This window comes from Gavialis gangeticus, unplaced genomic scaffold, assembly GCF_001723915.1.
Source record: "Gavialis gangeticus isolate Ggan-Ray unplaced genomic scaffold, GavGan_comp1, whole genome shotgun sequence".
In the NCBI taxonomy this organism is placed as follows: domain Eukaryota; kingdom Metazoa; phylum Chordata; order Crocodylia; family Gavialidae; genus Gavialis; species Gavialis gangeticus.
The window spans coordinates 58,232,555-58,254,273 of NW_017728993.1; the positions used below are offsets into that span (position 1 = coordinate 58,232,555).

The 21,719-nt window shown below is 46.4% G+C and overlaps 1 protein-coding gene across 4 annotated transcripts in view; it reads right to left on the reverse strand.

Moving 5' to 3' along the window:
- CACNA1E (calcium voltage-gated channel subunit alpha1 E) overlaps positions 1-21,719 on the reverse strand; it is a 312,745-nt gene that overhangs the window by 147,905 nt on the left and 143,121 nt on the right. For all 4 annotated transcript variants that reach the window (XM_019501773.1, XM_019501772.1, XM_019501771.1 and 1 more), the window contains 10 exons: positions 16,843-16,958; positions 11,307-11,360; positions 10,817-10,906; positions 10,190-10,399; positions 8,323-8,435; positions 7,459-7,571; positions 7,150-7,281; positions 6,694-6,766; positions 6,096-6,213; positions 5,527-5,594 (listed from right to left, as the gene is read on the reverse strand). In XM_019501773.1, coding sequence (XP_019357318.1) covers positions 5,527-5,594; positions 6,096-6,213; positions 6,694-6,766; positions 7,150-7,281; positions 7,459-7,571; positions 8,323-8,435; positions 10,190-10,399; positions 10,817-10,906; positions 11,307-11,360; positions 16,843-16,958 — 1,087 coding nt within the window. The remainder of the gene's footprint in view (positions 1-5,526; positions 5,595-6,095; positions 6,214-6,693; positions 6,767-7,149; positions 7,282-7,458; positions 7,572-8,322; positions 8,436-10,189; positions 10,400-10,816; positions 10,907-11,306; positions 11,361-16,842; positions 16,959-21,719) is intronic.

Consider the following 21,719-nt stretch of genomic DNA (forward strand, 5'->3'; position numbering starts at 1 on the left):
CCCTGCTCCCCTAGCCCTGCTAGAAGGGGGCCCCCAGCTGCCAGCCAGGGGGTACAGGGCCAGAGACCCGGGTGCACAGTCCCCGCAGCAGAGTGGAGTCCAGCTTCCCCCCTGCTGTCAGCCTGCTGTGGGCACAGGTGGGGAGGGCAGGCTCCTTGCCTCTGTCCAAACTCCTGGGGGAGCAAACGGAACCCTTGCCCCCCAAATCTATGTGGGGTGGGGCAGGCTGCCTACTGTGGGCTTGGGCTCCCCCCTGCTGCCCTCCCTTGGGGCCTCCACACCCCAGTGGGTGCAACCCAGCATGGCAGGGAACAGTGGAGCCATGCAGGAAAGCTGCTTCCTGCTGTGAGCTCTATGCTGCCCTGGCGATGCATGCCCCACATGTGCAACAGCAGTGAGGGGCACAACCCCATGCCGCCACCCCCAAGGTTGCCCTCCCTTACCAAAGTAAAAGGTTTCTCATTTTAGCCAAGAAACCCATGGATACTGCAGTTTTGCAAGGAGCTTTCTGAAGGCTAGCAGAGTTCCAGCCTGCAAAGAGCTGGGAGGGAGCAGGAGGAGGGCGGTCAGACAGCAGGCACCATGTGCATGTATGAGGAGGTTTGTGGAGTGGTGTGTGCATGTTTTTTGGTGCTGACATCCAAAAAAATGTTTCTGAGGCCAGTTCTCAGACTGCACCTTGGGCATTTCTGTGCCCTGTAGTCAACTGTAGAAGTTTCTCTGTATACACGTGGGTGAGATTCAAAAGGTTCGTGGCTGGGGTACGTTACTAAATGTCCAACTGTAGAGGCCCCACAGGACTCCTGTAATCAACCTCACTTATTCACAAGAGCATGGAGATTCTTTTATCAGGGATCTCCATATTTCCCATTGCCCTGGACCAGGCTCTTCCTTTCCCTCATTTCTCTGTGCCCCTTTCTTTCTCCTGTGTCAGCATGGTACATCTCCCTCACTCCCATTCTCTCTTTCCCTGATTCTGGCCCAGTTTCCACAGTTGACTGTCACAGTGCCCACCCCTGAGACCTTAAAAGTGACAGGGAAAGGTGGCATTAGGAAAAGATGGGAAGTACCCTCCTACTCATCCCTCCTTACAGGAGGAAGCTGGGGAAGGGAGAGATGAGTGTTCCTGATTACCCCCCTCCTTGCATGTGAGCCACCCTCTGCCTCAGCTGTGTATATGGGGCTGGTCTGAAGCCCATGGAAATCAATAGGAGTCTTTCTCTTAATGTCAGTGGGCTTTGGCTGAGGTCCCAGGAGCAGCAGGAGAGATGAGAACAGCTGAGGCAGGGAGAGGAAAAGACTAGTCAGCTACTGCATCCCACCCCTCAGTATCTGCACAGCAGGCTCTGGTGGCAGGAAGGAAGCCGTTCTGTTTAAAAGAATCTAGTCCAGCAGCTGTCCTGGCCCCAGCCTACCCTGTATGATCTGGTACAATGCCAAAGAAAGCAGGTCTGATCTAGCCTCATGTCCTCAGTGTGGTGCAGCAACAGCATGTAAGAATTTGTCTTCCTGCCTGAGCAGGTGGCCAGGGATCCATTTCTGATGCCCGCAAGGATAATGTTACGCTAATGAGCTTCACTTAGTTATTGTAGCAACAAATGTCATTAATGCCCATTGTGGTTTATTCAGCTCTTTTAAAAGCTCAGCCACAGTACTTCCTTAATTGAAACTGCCAGGACACCAGGGTGTGGTACAGCATGTTGGGGGACAGTAGTGACTGCTGAAACCTGGCTTCAACATCTAAAGAGATTCCTTTCACCACATGGGAGCAGGAAGCATGGAACTGGAAGAGGTCTCTCAGGCCACTGAGTCCAGCTCCCTGCATTCACAGGTAATCATTTGTCCAAAAGATCCACAAAACCTCTGCACCTCTTACACACCACAGTCACAAAGACTCTGACTGCTTGCACACCACAGTCACAAAGTACCTGTAGCACATCGGAGTCCCAGGGTGGCTGCGATGTCTCCTGGTGGCTCCGCAAACATGCCTCACTCTGCCCATAGGGTACCCTCCAGTCTCTCTCTCCTGCCACGCCTTGATGTTCCTTATGGGTCTAAAAGTGAGGCTTCCTCTGGGCCTTCGCATGGCCCCAGTCCAACTGAAGCCTCCCACTGGGGTTCCTGGGTACCCCATTGGTAGCTACTGTACCCAGGCCCCTAGCTGGGCCTCTCTCATCCCAGACCCCTCTCTGGGCCTCTCTGGTCAACGTATAAGCCCCTGGGTTATCACATAAACACCAAAAAGGAAAGAATCCCTCTGCCCCTTTAAGAGGGAAAACCTTCCCTAATCCCTAAACTAGGATAGCCTACCAGCCCTGGGCTATATCCTAGTGAGCTCCCCTTGCCTCATGGGGGATCCACATGCAGCACCACAATCACTCCAGGAACCCTGCTGCCAAGAACTCTTTACCCTGTGGCTGCCAGAGAGAGACTAGCCTGCTAGCCCAAGCCTCAGGCTTATATCCTCCAAGGGCCTTGCCCCCTTCAGGTCATCAGATTGCCTGGGCTGTCTACAGGTGCCTGCTAATTGGCTTAACTGCCCTGTAGCCATGGCAGCCTGCAGCTACTGCACCCTGCTTGGCCTACAGTGCCCCCTCACTGAGCTGCTTCTTCTCTAAAGGAACAGAGAGCCCCAGGCATGACCCATGGGCACTGGTGCCCATGGGGCATGTGAACAAAGAGCCCCATGTTACAGTACCTCATAAAAACCCTTCCAATGTGTCACTGAAATACATCAGGGAAGATGAGAGCATCATCAATGCTTTGACATACAGTGGTAGGGAACTGCAGAAGTGAAAACATGCTTGAATGATCCTAGGAAGAGAACCATGCCCTGCACTACAGAGAAAGGACAAAACAAATAATCCTTGATTTCTCCCTGGCTTGCTCCTTTGGCCTTTGGGCTACAGGCGTGTGAGACTCAGGGGCACCTGAACTCCGAGTTTTCCGGGTTTGGGGCCTGCCCATAGGATGCCTGCCATGGATTTGGGCCTTCCCATAGGATGCCTGCCGCAGGGTGAAGAGTTTAGGAAGGGGGATACTTGGTGGTAGCACCATACAGACTTGAACAATTGAGTTCTTCTCAGTTTACAGAATTCAAAACTGATTTGGCTAATTTGGCCTGAGACATTAAATTAAAAAAAATAGTCCTTGACCTGTGAGGAAAAGTTTCATCCTGTCCCCAAATCTAGTAATAAGTTTGAGCCTAAGCACATGAACAAGGCCTGCCAGCCAGGCTCCTCAGCAACTTCTAAATACTATCAGGAGCACCTGCACACTCCAGTCAGACTCCCTGCAGCTGCAACTCATGTCCAGTGCTTCAAAGACAGGTGGAAAAATAAACCCCACCAGAAGCCAAATGATGCATTTATGAGGAAAAAGCTCTTCTTCTTGGTTTTTACAGGAGACCAACACTAGCCCTGAAGCTTGGGATGTGGATGCAATTAGTTTCCTTTCAGCCCCTTCATGGGGACATAAAATACCAAAATCTACATAATATATACTCTAATACCCAGTCTTTCAAGCATTAGAGCTGGCACAGGAACAACAGGGCTCTTGGTCCACAGTTAGCAAGGCAGTGTCATCAGAATGAAGGCTGCAATCTCCCTGCATGAATCCTGGGTGCCCTCCTCCATGCTTTGGAAATACAAGCTGTGCTAACCATGAACATGTAGTTTGGTAGGCACTTCTTCCTCACGAGGAAGCATACTTTTGAGTGCCCCAATGGAAAATGAGATAACTTAATTGATTATTCTGCTTCATTGCACTTGCTTCAAACAGATCAGATTGACACTGGTGCAGGGGGCCGCTAAGTAAACCAAAGAATGTGAATAAGAGCAATGGATTATGGGCAAATCAAACATCACAGGCCCCTTGCACTTTGAGGATGAAGGTGTCCCAGAGCAACTGCAATGCTTCCTGCTTGAGCCTATACTCAAAAGTTTCAGCATGTGTCAATTATCTCCTAAATGGGTGCTGAAATCCAGCCTGGCATTGTTCCAAGTGCAACTGTTAGCTAAGGATGACTGTCCTGCTAAATAATAATACTACCATACATTCTCGCATACCTCACGCCACATATAAGACATGCACCTTGATTTGGGAAGGCAGAATGAATTTAGAAAAAGATTTTTTTTCCAGAGCCATGCTGAATGCAGACTACTTTTAGAAGGGACAGTCTACTCTTCAGCATCACTTGCTCTTTCCTTGCAAGCTCCACAGCTAAAGCTTTAACTTTATCACAGCTGCTGACAAAAGCTGTTGCCAATTCATCAGCAGCTGTGATAGTGTTACAATTTTAACTTTGGAGCTTGCACGGAGAGAGTAAGTGACAGAGGAGTGTATTCCACCAGTCCTGCATATGGTCAGGAATACAGTGTGGAGCGAGCCCTTGGTAACCATTCCAGTATCCCCATGCCTCCATTCCAGCATGGAAATAAGCTTTCTTGCTTACAAAAATGCATCACAATTTGGGGGGGGGAGGGGGTAGGAAGGGGACTGTGTATGCTGTATGTGAGTAAATACACTATTTAAAGCCCAGTCAGTACTTTCCATTTTCAAAGTGCTAAACAAACAAGCATTATCTCCATTTAGTAGAAGATAAACTGAGATGGAGAGAGTATGGCCCTGATTCAGGAATGCACGTGAGCACATACTTGGCGTTAAGCATGGACTTGCATGCTTTCCTGAATAGGCTTGCATTTCAGCAGGTTTATGTGCTTTCTTGACTGGAGCCCTTGGTGATTTGCCCAACAGTGTGGGCTTGTTTGCACTTGAAAGATAAAGCATGCATTTAAAGCAAAATAGATATTCCAGAAGAAGTCCTGGTGCAACACACTTATTCCAGGGAGCCATCCTAGGACAGCCATTCTGGTCAGCCTTCCCCACAGAGACAAGTCCTAAATCAGCGGCAGAACCAGGATTAGAAACGAGCTTTCATCTTCAGGCTTTCTCAAGTCAGGAGCATGGAGGTGCAGAGCATTGCTATACTTGCTCTTCACTACTGGAAATAATAGCTGAAATACTGCTCATTTCATAAGGGGTAGTGAATTCACTGGTTGCAGCCCAATCCCCATTTGTCTGTGTTACAAAAACTACCACTTATCAGGAAACTTGTTCATTGCTGCTCAGAAGAGGCCCCAAAAAATAACAGCAGGACAGGAGCAAAGAGCACTGACAAAGCTATAGTAGGGAACAATGCTAGAAAACCAAGGGAGATACAAGGTCAATCAAGAGGTGCAGACAGAGGCCCTGCTAGGTACCATACAAAAGTCATTATATACTTCATACAGTGTCATTATCCATATACTCCCACAAACACCAAATTCATCCACAGATTAAAAATTAATACAGGAAAATGCAACAGGGAACAAACACATTTCCCATATAACCATGGCAAGGACTCAAGACTGGGTGCTAGGGTGATATAAGAGATGACTCCTGTGTACAGTGTATGTTGAATAGTCTTTATGAGGTTCACTGGGTAGCAGATTGTGGGTGTCAGGCCATGAGGGGCCTAGGACTTACCTTTGTCAACTCCTGAGCATTGGCCAGGTTGTCCACAGCAATGGCCAAGAACACATTCAGCAAGGTGTCTGGAGGATGTTTAAGGTGAACAAGCCATGAGGTAACAAAGTGAACTTTTACAACTGCCAATGGGAGGACACATGCAACTCCCCTCCCACCTCCAATGAATGTGACAGCTTCAAACAGAGGGACCAGGCTGCTGAGGGGCCCTTCCTCAATTAAGACACAAATAAGCTGATTTTCAGAAACCTAAAGAGGCTGGACTAAAACCAGTGCTAAAGGAAATGAGTCTCTTACACAGCCAAAGGCATCCTATCAGTGTAAGATGAGACTAGAGAGTTTCTAGGACGTTTGACTTCCTTCATGTGTGAAAGGGGTAATTATAGGGCTGTGCCCTCATACCTCCAAGTGTAAAGAGGAGACTCTGGGATACCTGCTTCCTCAATCTGAATCTTTGAGGAAGACTACTGTTAAAGGGGGAAGAAAGTCTCATCTCAGAGAGTGACAGAGAGCGAGAGAGATCTAGAATAAAGGACTGTTTCACTGAAATATAGTAACAAGAAGGATACAGTTTCCAAACAAAGTGAGGACGATGAAGTAGATGGAGGACCACATGCCTGAGCGGACTCCTCCCTGGGAGCGGATGCCATTGTACATCACTTCGTTCCAGTCCTCACCTGTCAGGATCTGAGCAAAGAAGCAGGCAGCTCTGTCACCAACAATTATTCTACATGTAGCCCACCAGTCTGATACCTGCAAACGTGTAAGATATGGTCCAAATCCCTTGTTTCATGATTAACCATGTCCCACAAACATGTTAAGCTGTGAGAAGAGGTGTATTCTAGGTTGAGGATCTAGTGAGTTTTGGAATGTACAGTGCATGACAGCAAGACTCAGAACTTTAATTTAAAATATATAAAGAAGCAGTTCCTCACTCTGTTCCTTGGTGCTTTGTGTCAGTGTAAGCAATGGAGTCACCCTAACAGAAAACTGAATATAGCTGCATGGAGAATCAGGCCCCTGACTTCTAGATCTACTGCCCACAAGGAAGACATTCTGAAAGTGAACTGCCACAGTATCCTGGATCAAAATCTACAAGGCCAGAGTGATCACAGAGTAAAAAAGTCAAGTAGTCTTGTTTTTACATTAGCAGCCTTAGGCCCCTACCTGAAACACAGTCATGATGGCTGCAGGAAAGGTGTCAAAGTTTGCAGAAGGAGTTCCATCCATGAAATTAAATCTGAAAAGGAACCAAATGGACAAGCTAGAATATAGAGCTGGAACCATACCACTGATTAGTATCCTTCCAGTTCTACTGCTCCTGTGGTAGCCTATCTTATCCCCTCACCTTTTTCCTGTTTTTATTCCTTCCATGGTCTCTATTTCACCTCTACTATAAGACATATTAAAATCATTTCATCACAGGAGCAAAGACCAGAAAAAAGTGCCATTCCCAAGTGGAAATGAGTTGTAGGGCCATTTAGAAGAGGGAGCGTTCTTGGTAATCTGGTATGAAGTAGGAGGTCAAGGTCCAAAATCCATATCTCCCTTTGAGGTATGGAAAATATTAGCATTTGCCTTACATAAATGGGCTCCATCTCCCTTGGCTTTTCAGCCACTTACCTGCCTCCAAACAGCTGCATTCCCAACAGAGCAAAGACTACAATGAAAAGGAAAAGGAGGAAGAGCAGACTGATAATAGACTTCATGGAACTCATCAGTGAGACCACCAAATTCCTCAGGGATGCCCAATACCTGGAAGATAGAAACATTACTGTACTATTATCCATTGGAAAGTGCAGGACCAAGGGAACTGGGATCTGTGACAACAAATGCAATGGCTAGGACATAGAAAAAAGCAGTGAAAGGTCTGTGTGGTTGGAAGAGGCCAAGGATCTTATCAGGCAGGGTAGCAAGGTGCCTTTTACATACTTTGTTATTTTAAATATTCTCAGAAGGCGGAGAGCTCGTAAAACACTGATCCCGAAAGAAGTCCCTGGTCTGAAGATGGCCCACACCACTTCAAAGATGCTTCCCACTGTGACCTGAAGGATGAGAAACACTCATGAGACAGCGCACATTGCCACAAGAGGGGCCTAGAGATGAGGACTAGGGCAATCACAGGAAGTCAGTCTCCTGTATGTAACTGGGCAGAGTCCCTTCTCCCTGAGCTTCTGATTTTGCAGTAGTGAATAGAAGCCCTGTTGTCACTTACTGGATCTTGTAAGGTGGCAGGTAAGTGAACAAAAACACAGCTTTTGCTAGTGGAAGGAGTCAACTCCCTTATATCAGAAAACTGGGGGGGGGGGAAATGCTTCTGATCCATTTTGCTGCTTCCTCCTCCAAGAAGTAAAATGTTTCATCTGATGTTCACCTCAACTAGCTATCAAAGCAAAATAATCATTAGGCTGTATTCCAAGGCTTAGATCTCAGTCTCCCAGTGTAGTAGACTATTCCCTCTCATAGGTCTCTCTTCCCTGTTGCCCTCAGAAAGACCTGTCCTCTTCAGAAGCATAACTGATTAGATTTTTATCCTGGATGCAAACTCCAGTGGTCCCTGTGGGGTGTCACTGAATCCCATCACCATCAGAGTATCACAACACTGACTTGCATGGCACTTCCCAGTATAGCAGCACTTCTCCTCTGCTGCTGCCTGTCCTTCCCTGAGTGCCATCCCCTCCCCTCTTTCAAGGGGACCTTGTGCCATCCCCTCCCCTCTTTTAAGGGGACCTTGTGGATCCCCTTAGTGCACAACATGTCCCTGTATCACTTGCTGTCATCTCACATGCTGCTTACCCCACAGTCAAAGCAGTTGAAAGAGGAGTGGAAATAAAGGCGTGGCCCCATTCCATACATCTTTAAGGACATCTCCAAAAGGAAGAGCCCAAGAAACAGGAACTCTGCATAGTCTGAAAAGGGAAATCCAGGTACATTAGCTACATGCCTGCATCTCTTTACTCATGCCTACAATACAGTGCAAAGGGTTGACAGGCTGACCCCCTCCATACGTAGCCAGTTCAAACATTCAGCACCCAAGTATATCTACTTACTAAGAATCTAAGAATAACTCTGTTAGCTGTTTCCAGCAGCAGGTTAGACCAGCCTCTAGATGGGAACATGACATGCTATACCAGCATACCATGCTTTATATTTTGAGGGGTCTTGGATAAAGAGACTTCAATAACCCACTCAGTCCACTTTGCAGATAAGGCAACTCAGTAGGGGACTAAGCTGTTTTTTCACTGGCTAAGGAAGAGGTGTGGAGTTGGCCCAGGGGATATAGGAAGGTTGGGTGGATTGGGGTTCTTAACTTGGCGAAAGAAAAGAACTGCTACATGCAGGCTAATCTTTCAAGAGGTAGGGGGTGTGTGTGTGTGTGTGTGTGTGTGTGTGTGTGTGTGTGTGTGTGCACGTGCGCGCACACGTGTCAAATGAAAGCATGTATTCATGTAGATGCACACACATCTTAGCGAAATGCAGCAGCTGTTTAAAAACACACCAGTTTTAAAGGAAGAAACAAAGAACTTCTCCAAATGAAACAACAGAGAAAGATTAGTAATACTAACCATGGCTTGGATTGGCCAGGACACTGAGGTTAACAACTGAAGGCTTGTGAAACCTAACACAAGATCTTTCATGAATATTAGTGGTGAAGTCATTTTTTCTACATTGTGTCCAGATGATTGTCATTATCAACCAGGTAGTGTATGTAGTGCTGTACTCAGCACATCTGCACAAGTCACTCAGAGTTAGGCTCGAGCAGAATTTGAAGAAACAGGTTTCAAGGTAAAGCATTACTAGCATAAATTCAGCAGGTAGTACTCTTCCAGGTGCATCAGTACTGCACCAGCATGGGGGAAGTACATTGCTGTCTGTTTAGTGAGCTGTAAAATTGAGGTTCTAATTACTTACAGTCATCAAAGATTTATGGTAATTATTAATAGTGTGTGTGATAACCATGGTGCCACGGACAAACTCTAATTAAGAATTACATTCTGCCTACCTGAAATCCTCATCAGTTTGTGTTGGTTGCAACTACTGCTCATTGTGCCTTGATCTGTTGGGTAATGCTACTATGCTCTCTTGAACAGCCCAAGGATGGCTACATATCTGTGCTAGAAGAAATGGCTTTTACTTAATTCAGAAGGGTGTTAATTACAGCACTACAGAAGTGTAAATGTATTATTATGTCCCCAGGACAGTCACCTCCCTTAGAAACTGTATTGGATCTGGGTGACACAAACCTAATAAATTTCATTCATATTTAAGCTGTGGGATGACAACACTACCAAAAATGATTTCAATAACCATGAACAAGAAAGAGAATACCAGTGAAAATCTCCATATCCAATACTGGAGATTCTGGTATGAATGGCAAGTGTGACACTTCTTTCCCTGCAGTTCCCTGACAGTCTGACTCCACTGACTTCAGTAGAATGCACCTCATCGGAATCAGACCCAGTGTCTCCAACATACAACAATGTTCCTGTGAGTTGCTGCCCCCAACAGCCTTGCTGGAAGGGAGAAAAACATGCCCCATTCTAGGATTTCTTGGGGCTCCAAGCAATCACACCATCTGGCCCTAAGGCTAGGAGTTTTGTTTTCTTTGATGCTCCTGGCTTCCTGTAACATGCACAAACAAAGATAAAGGCTAGGAACTCACAGAGTAAGTGGGTGAGCCACAATGGCTGGTTGTGATGGACAATGGCCACGCAGGCAGTGTTGAGAGCCACAAGGCTCAAGACGATCCAGTAAAACACCTGGGATTTCACCATATGGCGAACGGAGATACGCAAAAGTCGTTCCTTGTGCCGGAAATAAGAGGCACCATCCACTTTTGCACTCTTGATGCTGGAGCGAGCAAGGGGGGTCCCTGAGGCAAGAGAGGAGAGAGGCCAGATGAAATCAGTAGATGAAAAGGAATCCATGCTGAGATTCTGCTCAGCACAGGAAGTGATTGGGTCAGACTCGCAGGAGATGGGAATCACTACTTCCATCCTCAAGGGCCCTGCTAATTGCAGAAGGGTTTATTCGCTAGACCTTATACTACTTCTGCAATGCCCCTGAAAGAGACTGGGCAGGGATTACTCCCTATACTAATAACTAATTACAGCAGAAGGTCCATAGCCATCTCCAGCTGGACTTAACACTTCTCTGCAATGACTTGACAAGATTATTCAGTGCATGAAAAACTGGTGGGAAGAAGACTCTGGACTAGACTGAACTGAACCTGGATTCTGAGGAATGGTCCCTAGGGACCAAGCTGGCTGCCAGACAAGCATCCACTCACCTACAGACGAAATATCAACACAGTGTTCATCACTTGAGTCACGATTCATGGCTTCTGTCCGGTTTCTTTTGATAGTAGCTCTCCTGAGCACTAGAAATGAAGGAGAAAAGAGCTCTAATAACCACTGAACCTAAATGATGCTAGCAATTCATTTGTTCATGTGCTGTCTAGGCTGCTATATGATGACTGGGTCACCAAATAGGCCTGCAGTTCATTTCCCAGTACTAGCCAGTCAAATGACCTATGAGGCTGTAGTTTGGTTCCATGGTCTCTCATGTGTCATATCTCCATTCAAGGAAAGATGAAATTAGTTCCCTCCTGATCTATCATGTTGAACTCCTGCTCACCAAAAGAAACTGCACATTCCCAGCATCCACCCAAATCATATGTCTGTTCCCCACTACTCTAGGAATTTAAAACACAGTCTTTAGGTGGGTGCAAGAAAAGGACCGTAGATACTTTTAACAGCACAGCTGTCTGTCTTCCTTACCTTCTAAAGCTGAAGTTCCAGCATTTTTATTCTCTTCAGCCAGCATCACTTCCTCTACATAAAAAACAAATGGTTCAGTACCAGCAATATAAGATAACACAGGAATGGTCAGGAGTAAATGCTACAGTGCCACTGGACTCTTGTACATCAAAACTAAATGAGAGTCTTACCATGGGTTGCTAACCCTTGTATGGTGACAGGTAAATGAGCAAACATGATTTTACAGTGGTGCAGAGAGTCAGCTATACGACACTATGTCCAACACGTGGAACAAAGAGTGACTTCACATCTATTGACCTGCTTTCTCCAAGATTTAATAAACTCCCTAATGTCTTACATTACCTATAACCTGCCTTTCTAATCCAAACAGAATTTTCCATCACATAAAAATTGTGCAAGTTGTTTTTGAATAATGGTTTTGCAGATGAGGCTTAACTTGGCAACTCCCAAAGCTCCTCTGTGATGATGCAGAAAGTGCTTGGGGGGCTTTATTTCCTATGCCAGTAACCAAAGAAAACAAAGGCTGTGTTATATCTACTAATTTTTAAATTAATTTTTATCAAGAGTTCAGACGTTATTGAAGATGGCAGGTCAGCATCATGTTTTTTTTAGCTGCAATACCTTGGGGAAGTCAAGGAAGAGATAATATACAGAACAATATGGACTTAGAACAGAAAAGAAATCTAGCTATGGAACATATTTGAGGCCAGAACTTCACTTGATCTAGAAGGATACAACGACATCCATTTACACCAGATGAAAGTTTCTGGTCTTGAATGTCGCCATCGTTCTTGAAAACAAATGAAGCAAATAAGCTCAGCACAATCTGTTGGTTTGGGTGGGGACAAGTTTTCAGAAGCTACAACTTATCTAAACTTCTTGAGTCTACAAAACACGCCTGGAAAACTCAACTGTCTTCCTCAGGATTTTCAGTTGCTTCCAAAGATATCATGTGAATAACTAACCTTTCTTATGCATTTTGGAACTTTCAGTTCTGTTTCCGACAGAACCAGGAAGTACAAAGACATGTGAAAAAGAACCTTTTTTTAGGATAAAAAGAGGTCTGAAACAAACACTGAATAATGACCACCTTTGGAACCAAATCCACATCCACTGCTGAGCTTGGTGATTCATGCTCAATCTTTACATGAATAGGACTTCTTAATATAAATCTTGAATCAACACTCAAGCCTCTTATTCCATCTGAATCAGTTCTGCAAACCCTATAAGCCATAAGACCATAATGAAGTAGGGCTGGAAGGCACTTCTGCAGGTCATGTGGTATAACTCACAGTCAAGGCAGGGTCATCCCTATCTAAATCATTCTAGCCAAGTTTTGCCTAACTTGCACTCCCAGTGATGAGCATCCTACAATCTAAGGTAATCTGTTCCAGTGCTTTAATACCATAGAGATAGCTTCATGTAATGTCCAACTCAAATCTTCCTTGATGCAACTTAAGCCCATTATTTATTGTCCTGTCCCCAAAGGGCATCAAGAACAATTCATTTTCATCCTCTTTATAACCACCCTTTTAGTATTTTAGACTATTACTAAATTCCCTGTTGGTATGTAGACTAGACTAGCCTAGTTCAATTATTTGCACATTAAGATGTTTTATAGACATCTAATTATTTTTCTTACTCTCCTTTGGAATTTCTCCAGGTTGTCCATATCTTTCTTAAAGAGAAGTGCCCTGCACTGGATATACTCCTCCATGCACAGCCTCAACATTTCTGAACTGAGTGGAGAGTCGCTTCTTGGAGCTTGCATGTAACATTTTTGTTATTACATTTCCATATGCATATTGTATTTACATTGTGGACCCATGACCTAAGGATAGCCCTTTGATTAAATTCTTCAGTGATAAATGCTGATGTTAGTTGCATATTTGTGGCAAGATTAAAAAAAGATGCAGTAGGCCAAATTTTTGTCTTATCTGTTTGGAATTCTGTAGCTCTGAAGAAAATATTTCCCTTTCTTAGATGCAGTCCCAAGTCAGGAGCAGAGGACAAAAGAGGTGGAAAATATTGAGTGCATCTACTCAAAAATCCTGCAGTGGCCAAACTAGCTGGAAAGTAACCAACTAAACCCTTGCTCCTCTAAGTCCTCCCACTCTGTGGTAGATAACTCCAGTGAATAGAGAGCCCCACACAGTCCCACAGAATTGTAGAATTCCTACTCTTAGAGCTAGCAGAGTTTCGGTATTTAAAATATTATGAAATCGGTATCTCTTAATAACTTCTACACACAAGATCTTTAATAAAGTGAAGCTAAGGTTGTAAGCACGTACCCATGACTTGAGGGTATATAATCTCTCAGTACAATCTATCATTAAAATAACATCACAAAAATAAAACTTAAAAACCCAGAAAACTCAGAATTAAGGTCAAACTAGATACCTCAATCTTTAGGAGCATGGAAGTTGTCATGGCTGTATTGGCAAAACTGCCTTAACTGTGTTCCCTGGAAAGATGCCAACCTCCTGTCAGCTCTTCTTTGCATGCAAAATATTAAAAATATACACCACCAAACATGGGTGTTATAATCTGTTTTGTACTGCCACATTTCTGACATGGGTAAGCGCTTTGCTGGATCAGCACATTTGCTGAGGCTATTTCACGCGCGTGCTTTGAGTTCATAATATGAACACAGGAGAGTTCTATGCATTGAAATGTAGTCACTTGGAATAAATGAACTGTTAAATGGCTTCTTTACTCCTGAGCCCAGCACCTCTCAGGACCAGCTTATTAATGTGCCTGGTGCGCTGCTTCAAACAACTCTTCACTCTGTACAACCAGAGGGAAGCATAGCTGGTCTGGTCTCAGTCTTACAATGAGCTATCTGCAGGGATCTATCTACCAGGATAGAGTTCACTGATGGATTAGCAGTGGAGAGATTCTGAGTGGTTAGGATTACAGTGCTTTCCTTGTTGTGACTACTGATTACCTGAAACCATATGTTAATGATGGAAAAAGATGAGTTTCAGATTTCCTCATAGCATCACTATGGAGAAAGAGTTTCATAGTTTCATAGTTAGTAGGGTCGGAAGCGACCTGAGCAGATCATCCAGTCCGACCCCCTGCCGTGACAGGAAAGGGTACTGGGTCAAATGACCCCGGCCAGGTGTTCATCTAGCCTTCTTTTAAAGACCCCCAGGGTAGGAGCCTGCACCACTTCTCTTGGAAGTTGGTTCCAGATCCTAGCCGCCCTGACCGTGAAGTAGCGCCTCCTGATATCTAGCCTGAATTTACCCTCTGCCAGCTTGCGACCGCTATTTCTAGTCACTCCTGGTAGTGCTCAGGGGAACAGTGACTCCCCCAATGCCTGCTGATCCCCTCTGACTAGTTTGTAAACGGCCACTAGTTCCCCCCTCAGCCTTCTCTTGTGGAGGCTGAACAGGTTCAGGTCCCCTAGCCTCCCCTCGTAGGGCCTGCCCTGCTGCCCCCTGATCATGCGAGTGGCCCTCCTCTGGACCCTCTCCATGCTGTCCACATCCCTCTTGAAGTGCGGCGCCCAGAACTGGACCCAGTACTCCAACTGCGGCCTGACCAGTGCCGCATAGAGGGGGAGGATCATCTCCTTGGACCTGCTTGACTTGCATCTGTGGATGTATGACGAGGTATGGTTGGCATCCCCACATTGTCAGCCCATGTTTATTGTGGCGTCAATAATGACTCCAAGATCCTTTTCTGCCTCAGCACTGATGAGAAGGGAGTTCCCCAGCCTGTAGGTATGCTGCTGGTTCTTCCTCCCCAGGTGTAGTATCTTGCACTTGTCAATGGTGAACCCCATCCTGTTCCCATTGGCCCACCCCTCTAACCTGTCTAGATGCAATTGCAGACTATTACTGCCTTCTAGTGTGCCCACTTCTCCCCACATCTTGGTGTCATCTGCGAATTTGAACAAAGTGCTTTTTACCCCCTTGTCCAAGTCGCCGATGAAGATGTTGAACAGTGCGGGCCCGAGGACCGAGCCCTGGAGAACCCCACTGCCCACATCCCTCCAGGTCAAAAATGAGCCATCCACCACCACTCTCTGGGTGCAGCCCTCCAGCCAGTTAGTGACCCATCTGACTGTGTAGGCATCAACACCACAATCTCCTAGTTTTTTTTTATGAGAATGGGGTGAGAGATTGTGTCGAAGGCCTTCCTAAAGTCCAGAAAGACTATATCCACTGCGATACCTGCATCTAAGGATTTGGTGACCTGGTCATAAAAGGTCACCAGGTTGGTCTGACAAGACCTGCTCCTAATAAACCCATGTTGGTTGCCCCTAAGCATAATCTCCTCTGCTGGCCCCTCGTAGATATGTACCGGAATAATTCTCTCAAAAAGCTTGCCCAGGACCGAGATAAGACTCACGGGCCTATAGTTTCCTGGGTCCTCCTTCCTCCCTTTTTTGAAGATGGGAACCACGTTGGCCCTTTTCCAGTCATGCGGCACATCACCCGATCACCATGAGTGCTCGTAAATCTGTGCCAGAGGTCCCACAATAACCTCCGCTAGTTCCCTCAGCACTCTGGGGTGGAGATCGTCAGGACCTGCTGATTTAAATACATCTAGTCCCTCCAGAAGTTCCCTGACTAGGTCCTCGCTGATCCTAGGCTTGGGTGTGCCGCCCATAGGGCCCACGGGGGTCCCAGTTGGGGAGATGACCAGGTCCCTCCTCAGAAATTTGGAGGCAAAGAAATGGGTTAAGATACTTTAGCTGTATCTCTGGTCAGCCAAGCTGTCTGCCTGTTGGTTTTGCCTGTTAAATGCCATAGGCATGTCTGTACAATGCAAGGTGGTGTCATGCAGAGATACCAGAACCATCTGCATGCAGTAGCTCTGGAACTGAAAGCCACGTGACTGCGTTAGCATGATGCTGTGCATGGACTAACTGGCTCAGCTGAGAAGCAAGGCTTCTGAGTCCTGGCACAGGACTGTGTTAACATAGCGATACTGCTTTCTGTTCCAGACTGAATGCCTGCAGTGCTGCCTTGTGCCAGGTAGACTCCAATATGTGAGCAAATGCATTCACAGCTGGTCTAAAATATCTTTATATAGTACTGCACTGTGTTGAGTGGTCATGCTCCTGGAATACCAACCTGAGTGCACACCCTGGAGATAACAAGCCAACCCCTGCCATCAGTCACAGCTGTGTAACCTCATTTGACTCCAGCAGTGATACAAAGTCTTAGCCAAGTGTAGAATTTGGCCCACCTGTGGTAATTGAAAGGAGTCATGGCCTCCGACTCATAATTTAGTTTCAAGTAACTAGAGTATTTCTCCAATCCCAGTGAAATATTTTCTGAGGGAGGCATGAGACACTGACAGTCTAGGCATGGAGGAAGAGCCAGAAAAACTCACGGAGCCACAATCTGTAAATCACATAGCTAATTTATTAATCAGTCATGGCAGCCTCCTCCTTTCCAGACACCTGCTGTACTCCAGAGCAAATGCAGCAGCTCCTCTCTGCTGAGGCAGCAGGGTCACTTTGTCATTCCCACTCACACACTGACCCGGGAAAACCCGTGACCCTCACCAGCCTTACCTGCTTTATCTATCCAGGCCCTGTAGCCATTCAGCTCCCGCTCAATCTGCTGCTGTCGTCGCAGCTTCATGAAGGCTCTGCGGTTCTCCACTCTCTCTCTCTCTTTGGCAAATTCCCTATAAACACAGAAGGGCAACATTGTTTTTACTGAGAGCATGCAGGAGGGCCGGGGCAGAGGGCGGGTACACTGTGGGACAACTGGAGTGGGGGCTATACACAGGGCATCACAGCAAAGCCAAAGAGGATGTATGTGCACAGCCCTCCACCTTGTATATGCATTAAAACAAACCTATGGCAAGTGGCTTGCTTGGACATTGAAACATAGCTCTGTGTCTGTGTGGTGGGGTGGGGAGGTTATACGATCGTTGCAACACTGCCAGGTCAGGGCATATGTGTAGGGCAGCTGGGATGCACGCACACAGCAACACAGCTCAGGCAGAGGTGGAGCACGGGAGGTGACCAAAAGCTGTCTGAAGGCATTGTGGTGTAAGGGAGAGAGGTATGAAGACATATTGTGGGTTATCATCTGCCCTCCTGTAAGGGCTCTTCGACCTCTATTGGTGTCCTCTTAGTACTGCTTCCTGGTCCTCTCTTGTGGGTAGGAAGGACCAGGACTCTAGGATGACTGCCCAGAATGTAGGCTGGCAGGGTTAAAGCAGCAGCCTACCTGGGAAGGACAAGAGAGCTGGTAGGTGGAGGGATGGCTGCAAGTCATCTTGGTTAGGAAAGAGAGGCACATAGGAAGGCAGGATGATGTTGGAGGCAGATGGAAATGTAGCTGTCTGACTGAGGCACATGGAGGGACTGTTGGATGGAGCAGATGGAGGAGGGGAGCAGACACACTGAGCCAAAGGACAGATATACCCAGGATGAATGAGACAAATGGATGAATGGATGGGACCAAGATACAGATGGCACAGATCAACACTGCAGTGGGTGGATACAGGGTGGGGAATGGGAAGATCGGAAGAGTCGGGAAGATTTGTCAGAGGAATCAGGCTGATGAATGTGAACTAAAATCCCTGTGCTCTCCAAGTCATCTACACAGCATCCCTGACCTGGACCCCTCCTGCCAGATCCCAGAACATGTTCCAGGCAGGCAGACTATCGTACCATTTGGCTCCGGGCCTTACCCATCCCTCCCTCCTCCCTGAGCCTACAAAGCTTTGCCGCTCCACTGACCCCTTCCCACTGGGTGGGAGGCACTTGTGGGTGGGACGCCCAGACAGTACTGCAGATTCCTTGGCGATCATTCACTTGGCTCAGGCTCCAGGAATGGCAGATGGGACTGGAGAAGGGGCAGAGGCAGTGGGTGAAGAGCCAATGCTGTGCATCTTGGTAACGGGGGGAGGGGGAAAGCTGGGGCAAGTAGAGGCAGACTCCGCGATCCCTGATTCAGCGAGAGAGGCGAGAATGTTTGTGCTGCCTGAGTCGATGCTCGCTCATGCTCACTCCCTGCCCATCTCCCAGTGAGATGCTTATAATTCCACTCAGCCGCGGTGTGCTGGCTTTCGGCAGGCAGTGCTCCTCTGTACACAGACTGCAGTGAGGCTGAGGGGTGGGGGCGAGAATGCATTATTAAGACAAAATTTATTCCACTGCAGCCCTGCTCCTCTCTATGGCAAAGCATGTGTGCCTTCCTCTCCCTGGGCAACATGTCCCAAAGTGTCTCCTACATGTAAACCCACTCAGTTTCTCAGTTTAATCCCCTCCTTCCCAACACATGCAGGTACTCCCAGGGTTATCTAGGTCCCCCAAGACACCCCTTCTTCCCCAAGCATCATCCTGCTTACTCAGTCCAACAAAATCCATCTGCCTGACCCTTCCTCACAACACCTCTTCCCCATCATCGTCCCCTCCCTCTCCCAACTCCACCTCAGTATGGCTGGCTCACTCCCATTACCTCATTGACTGAGACGGGCTCTTCACCTGCCTCCTCTTTGGGTTCCCACATCTACTCACACACTCCTCTGATATCCTACCTCCCTCCACACAAAAAAATCTGTCATGACTCCTAACTGTAACCTCCTCAATGTGTTTTCTTCATTTGCCCAAAACAGTCATTGCCAACCTTGTGCTTGCATTAGCAACCCCACCAAGGGTCACCTACTTTGCTGGCTCTCACAGTACCATTCACACAACCTCCACACCACCCAGCATCCTCCGCCAACATCACATAGCAAATTTCCTCACCATGCCAAGCCCTAAGTGAGACCAGAATTTCTCTTTCTTGTTCTAAGATGCCACAGACTAAGGTACAGTGTTTTCTCTTGTCCCTCAAGTGAGAGAGGGTTATTTCATCCTGACATAAACACTCTCAGAATTGCTCCTCCACCCAGTTTTGCAGCAGCTCAGTTTCCCAGGAAGGGAGTTGACTAAGGGAATGAATGAAAAAGGAAAAAATATTAAGGTTAAGTCCAAAGGCAAAAATAGAGCCTAGTATGGAGGTCGGCCTGCAAAGAGTTTGGATATGGCCCTTGTGGATAATCAGGATAAGGAGGGATAATTGGTAATTACTGTGGTGTGGGCCATGATTACTGCTGGCATATGATAAGTGAAGGTTGCATTGGGGGGGGGGCAGCAGCAGGGGATCAATGGCCTGCATCTGGTTACAAGCAGCAGTCCATGCTTATAAAAGTTAGCTAACCCCAGACTTACTTCCTCCTCTAAAGGCACATAATGCTTCCCAGGGCCCTACCAGCTGGCCAGATTAGCCAATGTACTGAGACCCCCAAGTTATGCTGCTATTAAGGCAGCCCAATGAGGAAACCACTGGTTACGGAGACTGCTTCGACTCTCATATTCAAACAGCCTAGTAGTATTTCACCAAGTCTAGTGGCCCATCTCATTGGAGGATACAAAATGCCCATATTTCAATACTGCATAAGGCGAGGGAGAAGGTCCTCCTTAAACATGAGGCTTGAGAATCCTTGCAATTGTATCTTGGCTAATGTAATTATGTTTATTACTGTTATTATTTGTATTGCAGTAGTGCCTAGCAAACCTAAGCAAGCTTGAGTCCCTATTGTGCCAAGTGCTGTACAAACACATTGGAAGAAACAGTCCTCAACCTGGAGAATTTCCAGTCGAGAGAGACAAGATAAATAAAGGGTGGGAGAAAGGAAGTATATATACCCATTTTTACTGAAGGGTAACTGCAACTCAGAGAAGGACAGAGGAAATGGACTCCTAGACCAGACGCGTGGTTCACCTGCTCCAGAAGGCAGTCCCTAACAATGACCAGCACCAGACACTTGACAGGAAGGTACGAGAACCCCTTCAGTAGGCAAGTGCAGGATAACCTAATGCCCACATAGAGTCTCATCCTGGTCTCTAAAAAGCTTCATAGCCTGAGCTGGGAAGCATAAGGTTCAACAGCCATTCCAAAATGTTTATAATTATTAATTATAACAACTCCAGAGAGATTTACCATCTCTACAGGCACCCAACCCCTTTTTTGAATATTGCTATATTCTATTGTTGATCTTATCAAGATCATATGGCAATGAGTTCCACAGTCTAATTTTGTACTGGGTGAACAATTTATCTCTTTACTGGGATTTAGATTTGCTGCCTTTTAATGTCATCAAATGTTCCCTTTGTTCTTTTGTCATGAAACAGGAAGAACAGAAACTTCCAGTCTACCATGTCTAGATGATTCATCAACATACATTTCTATTATCAATTCCTTCCCAGGCAGACAATTTCAATCTTTTCTCTCTTCCCTCATATGACAGTTTTCTGGGGCTTTGCATATTCTCAATACCTTTTTTTTGTAGTGTCCTTTCTGAAATGGGGTGACCAGAACAGCAAACTAGATACCAGGTGGGCAATGCCACTAAAATTTACATAAAAGCACTGTGATATTTCCTATATTGCTAAAGATACCCACCCTTACAGAGCCTAATGATTTGTTTGACCATAAGAATCATAATGGGAATTTGTAATAGAGAAAGAACCTGAATTCACCTCTTCTGTGTCCCATCCCAGTGGCTTAACCACTCAGATCACTGATATCTCCAAGGTTAGGAGTACTTCTCTAACCTAATTTCCTGGTTCTTAGGGAATTTTTAGGAAGGACTATTAAGGAAAGACTGCTGGCTGTCCATCTACAATATGAAAGTGCACTGCTGTAGGTCCTGGAGTTGCTTTTGAAACACAATACACAAACAAGCTATATATCCCTGAAAATACCTAGGGCACTAATGTGAAGTCATTTATACACATATCTTAAAGCCAGAAGGGACCACTATTGTTTGACTCTCTGCATAACACAGACTGGAGAATTTCTTCCTTCCCCTCTCCCCACTGAAATTCCTCCAACCCTACACTTTGTGGCTGAAATAGGTGCTTATGTTTTTAAACAGGCATCCAATCCCACATACCTTGGTAAACATACCTTGATAAACAAAGGAATAGGCCGAGGTCATTGCAGGACTCCTGGCACGGCTTTACGAGCACTCGTGGTGCTCTGGAGTGGTGCCGGAGGACTGGAAGAGGGCCAACATGGTTCCCATCTTCAAAAAAGGGAGGACCCAGGAAACTATAGGCCAGTTGGTCTTACCTTGATCCTAGGCAAGCTGTTCGAGAAAATTATTCTGGCACACATCCAGGAGGGGCCAGCAGGGGACTGCATGCTTAGGGGCAACCAACATGAGTTCATCAGTGGCAGGTCCTGTCAGACCAACCTGGTGGACTTTTACGATCAGATCACCAGATCATTAGATGCAGGGGTAGCAGTGGACATAGTCTTCCTGGACTTCCGGAAGGCTTTTGACACTGTCTCTCACCCTGTTCTCATTAAGAAACTGGGGGGCTGTGGTGTAGACACCCACACAGTCATATGGGTCGCCAACTGGCTGGAGGGCCGCACCCAG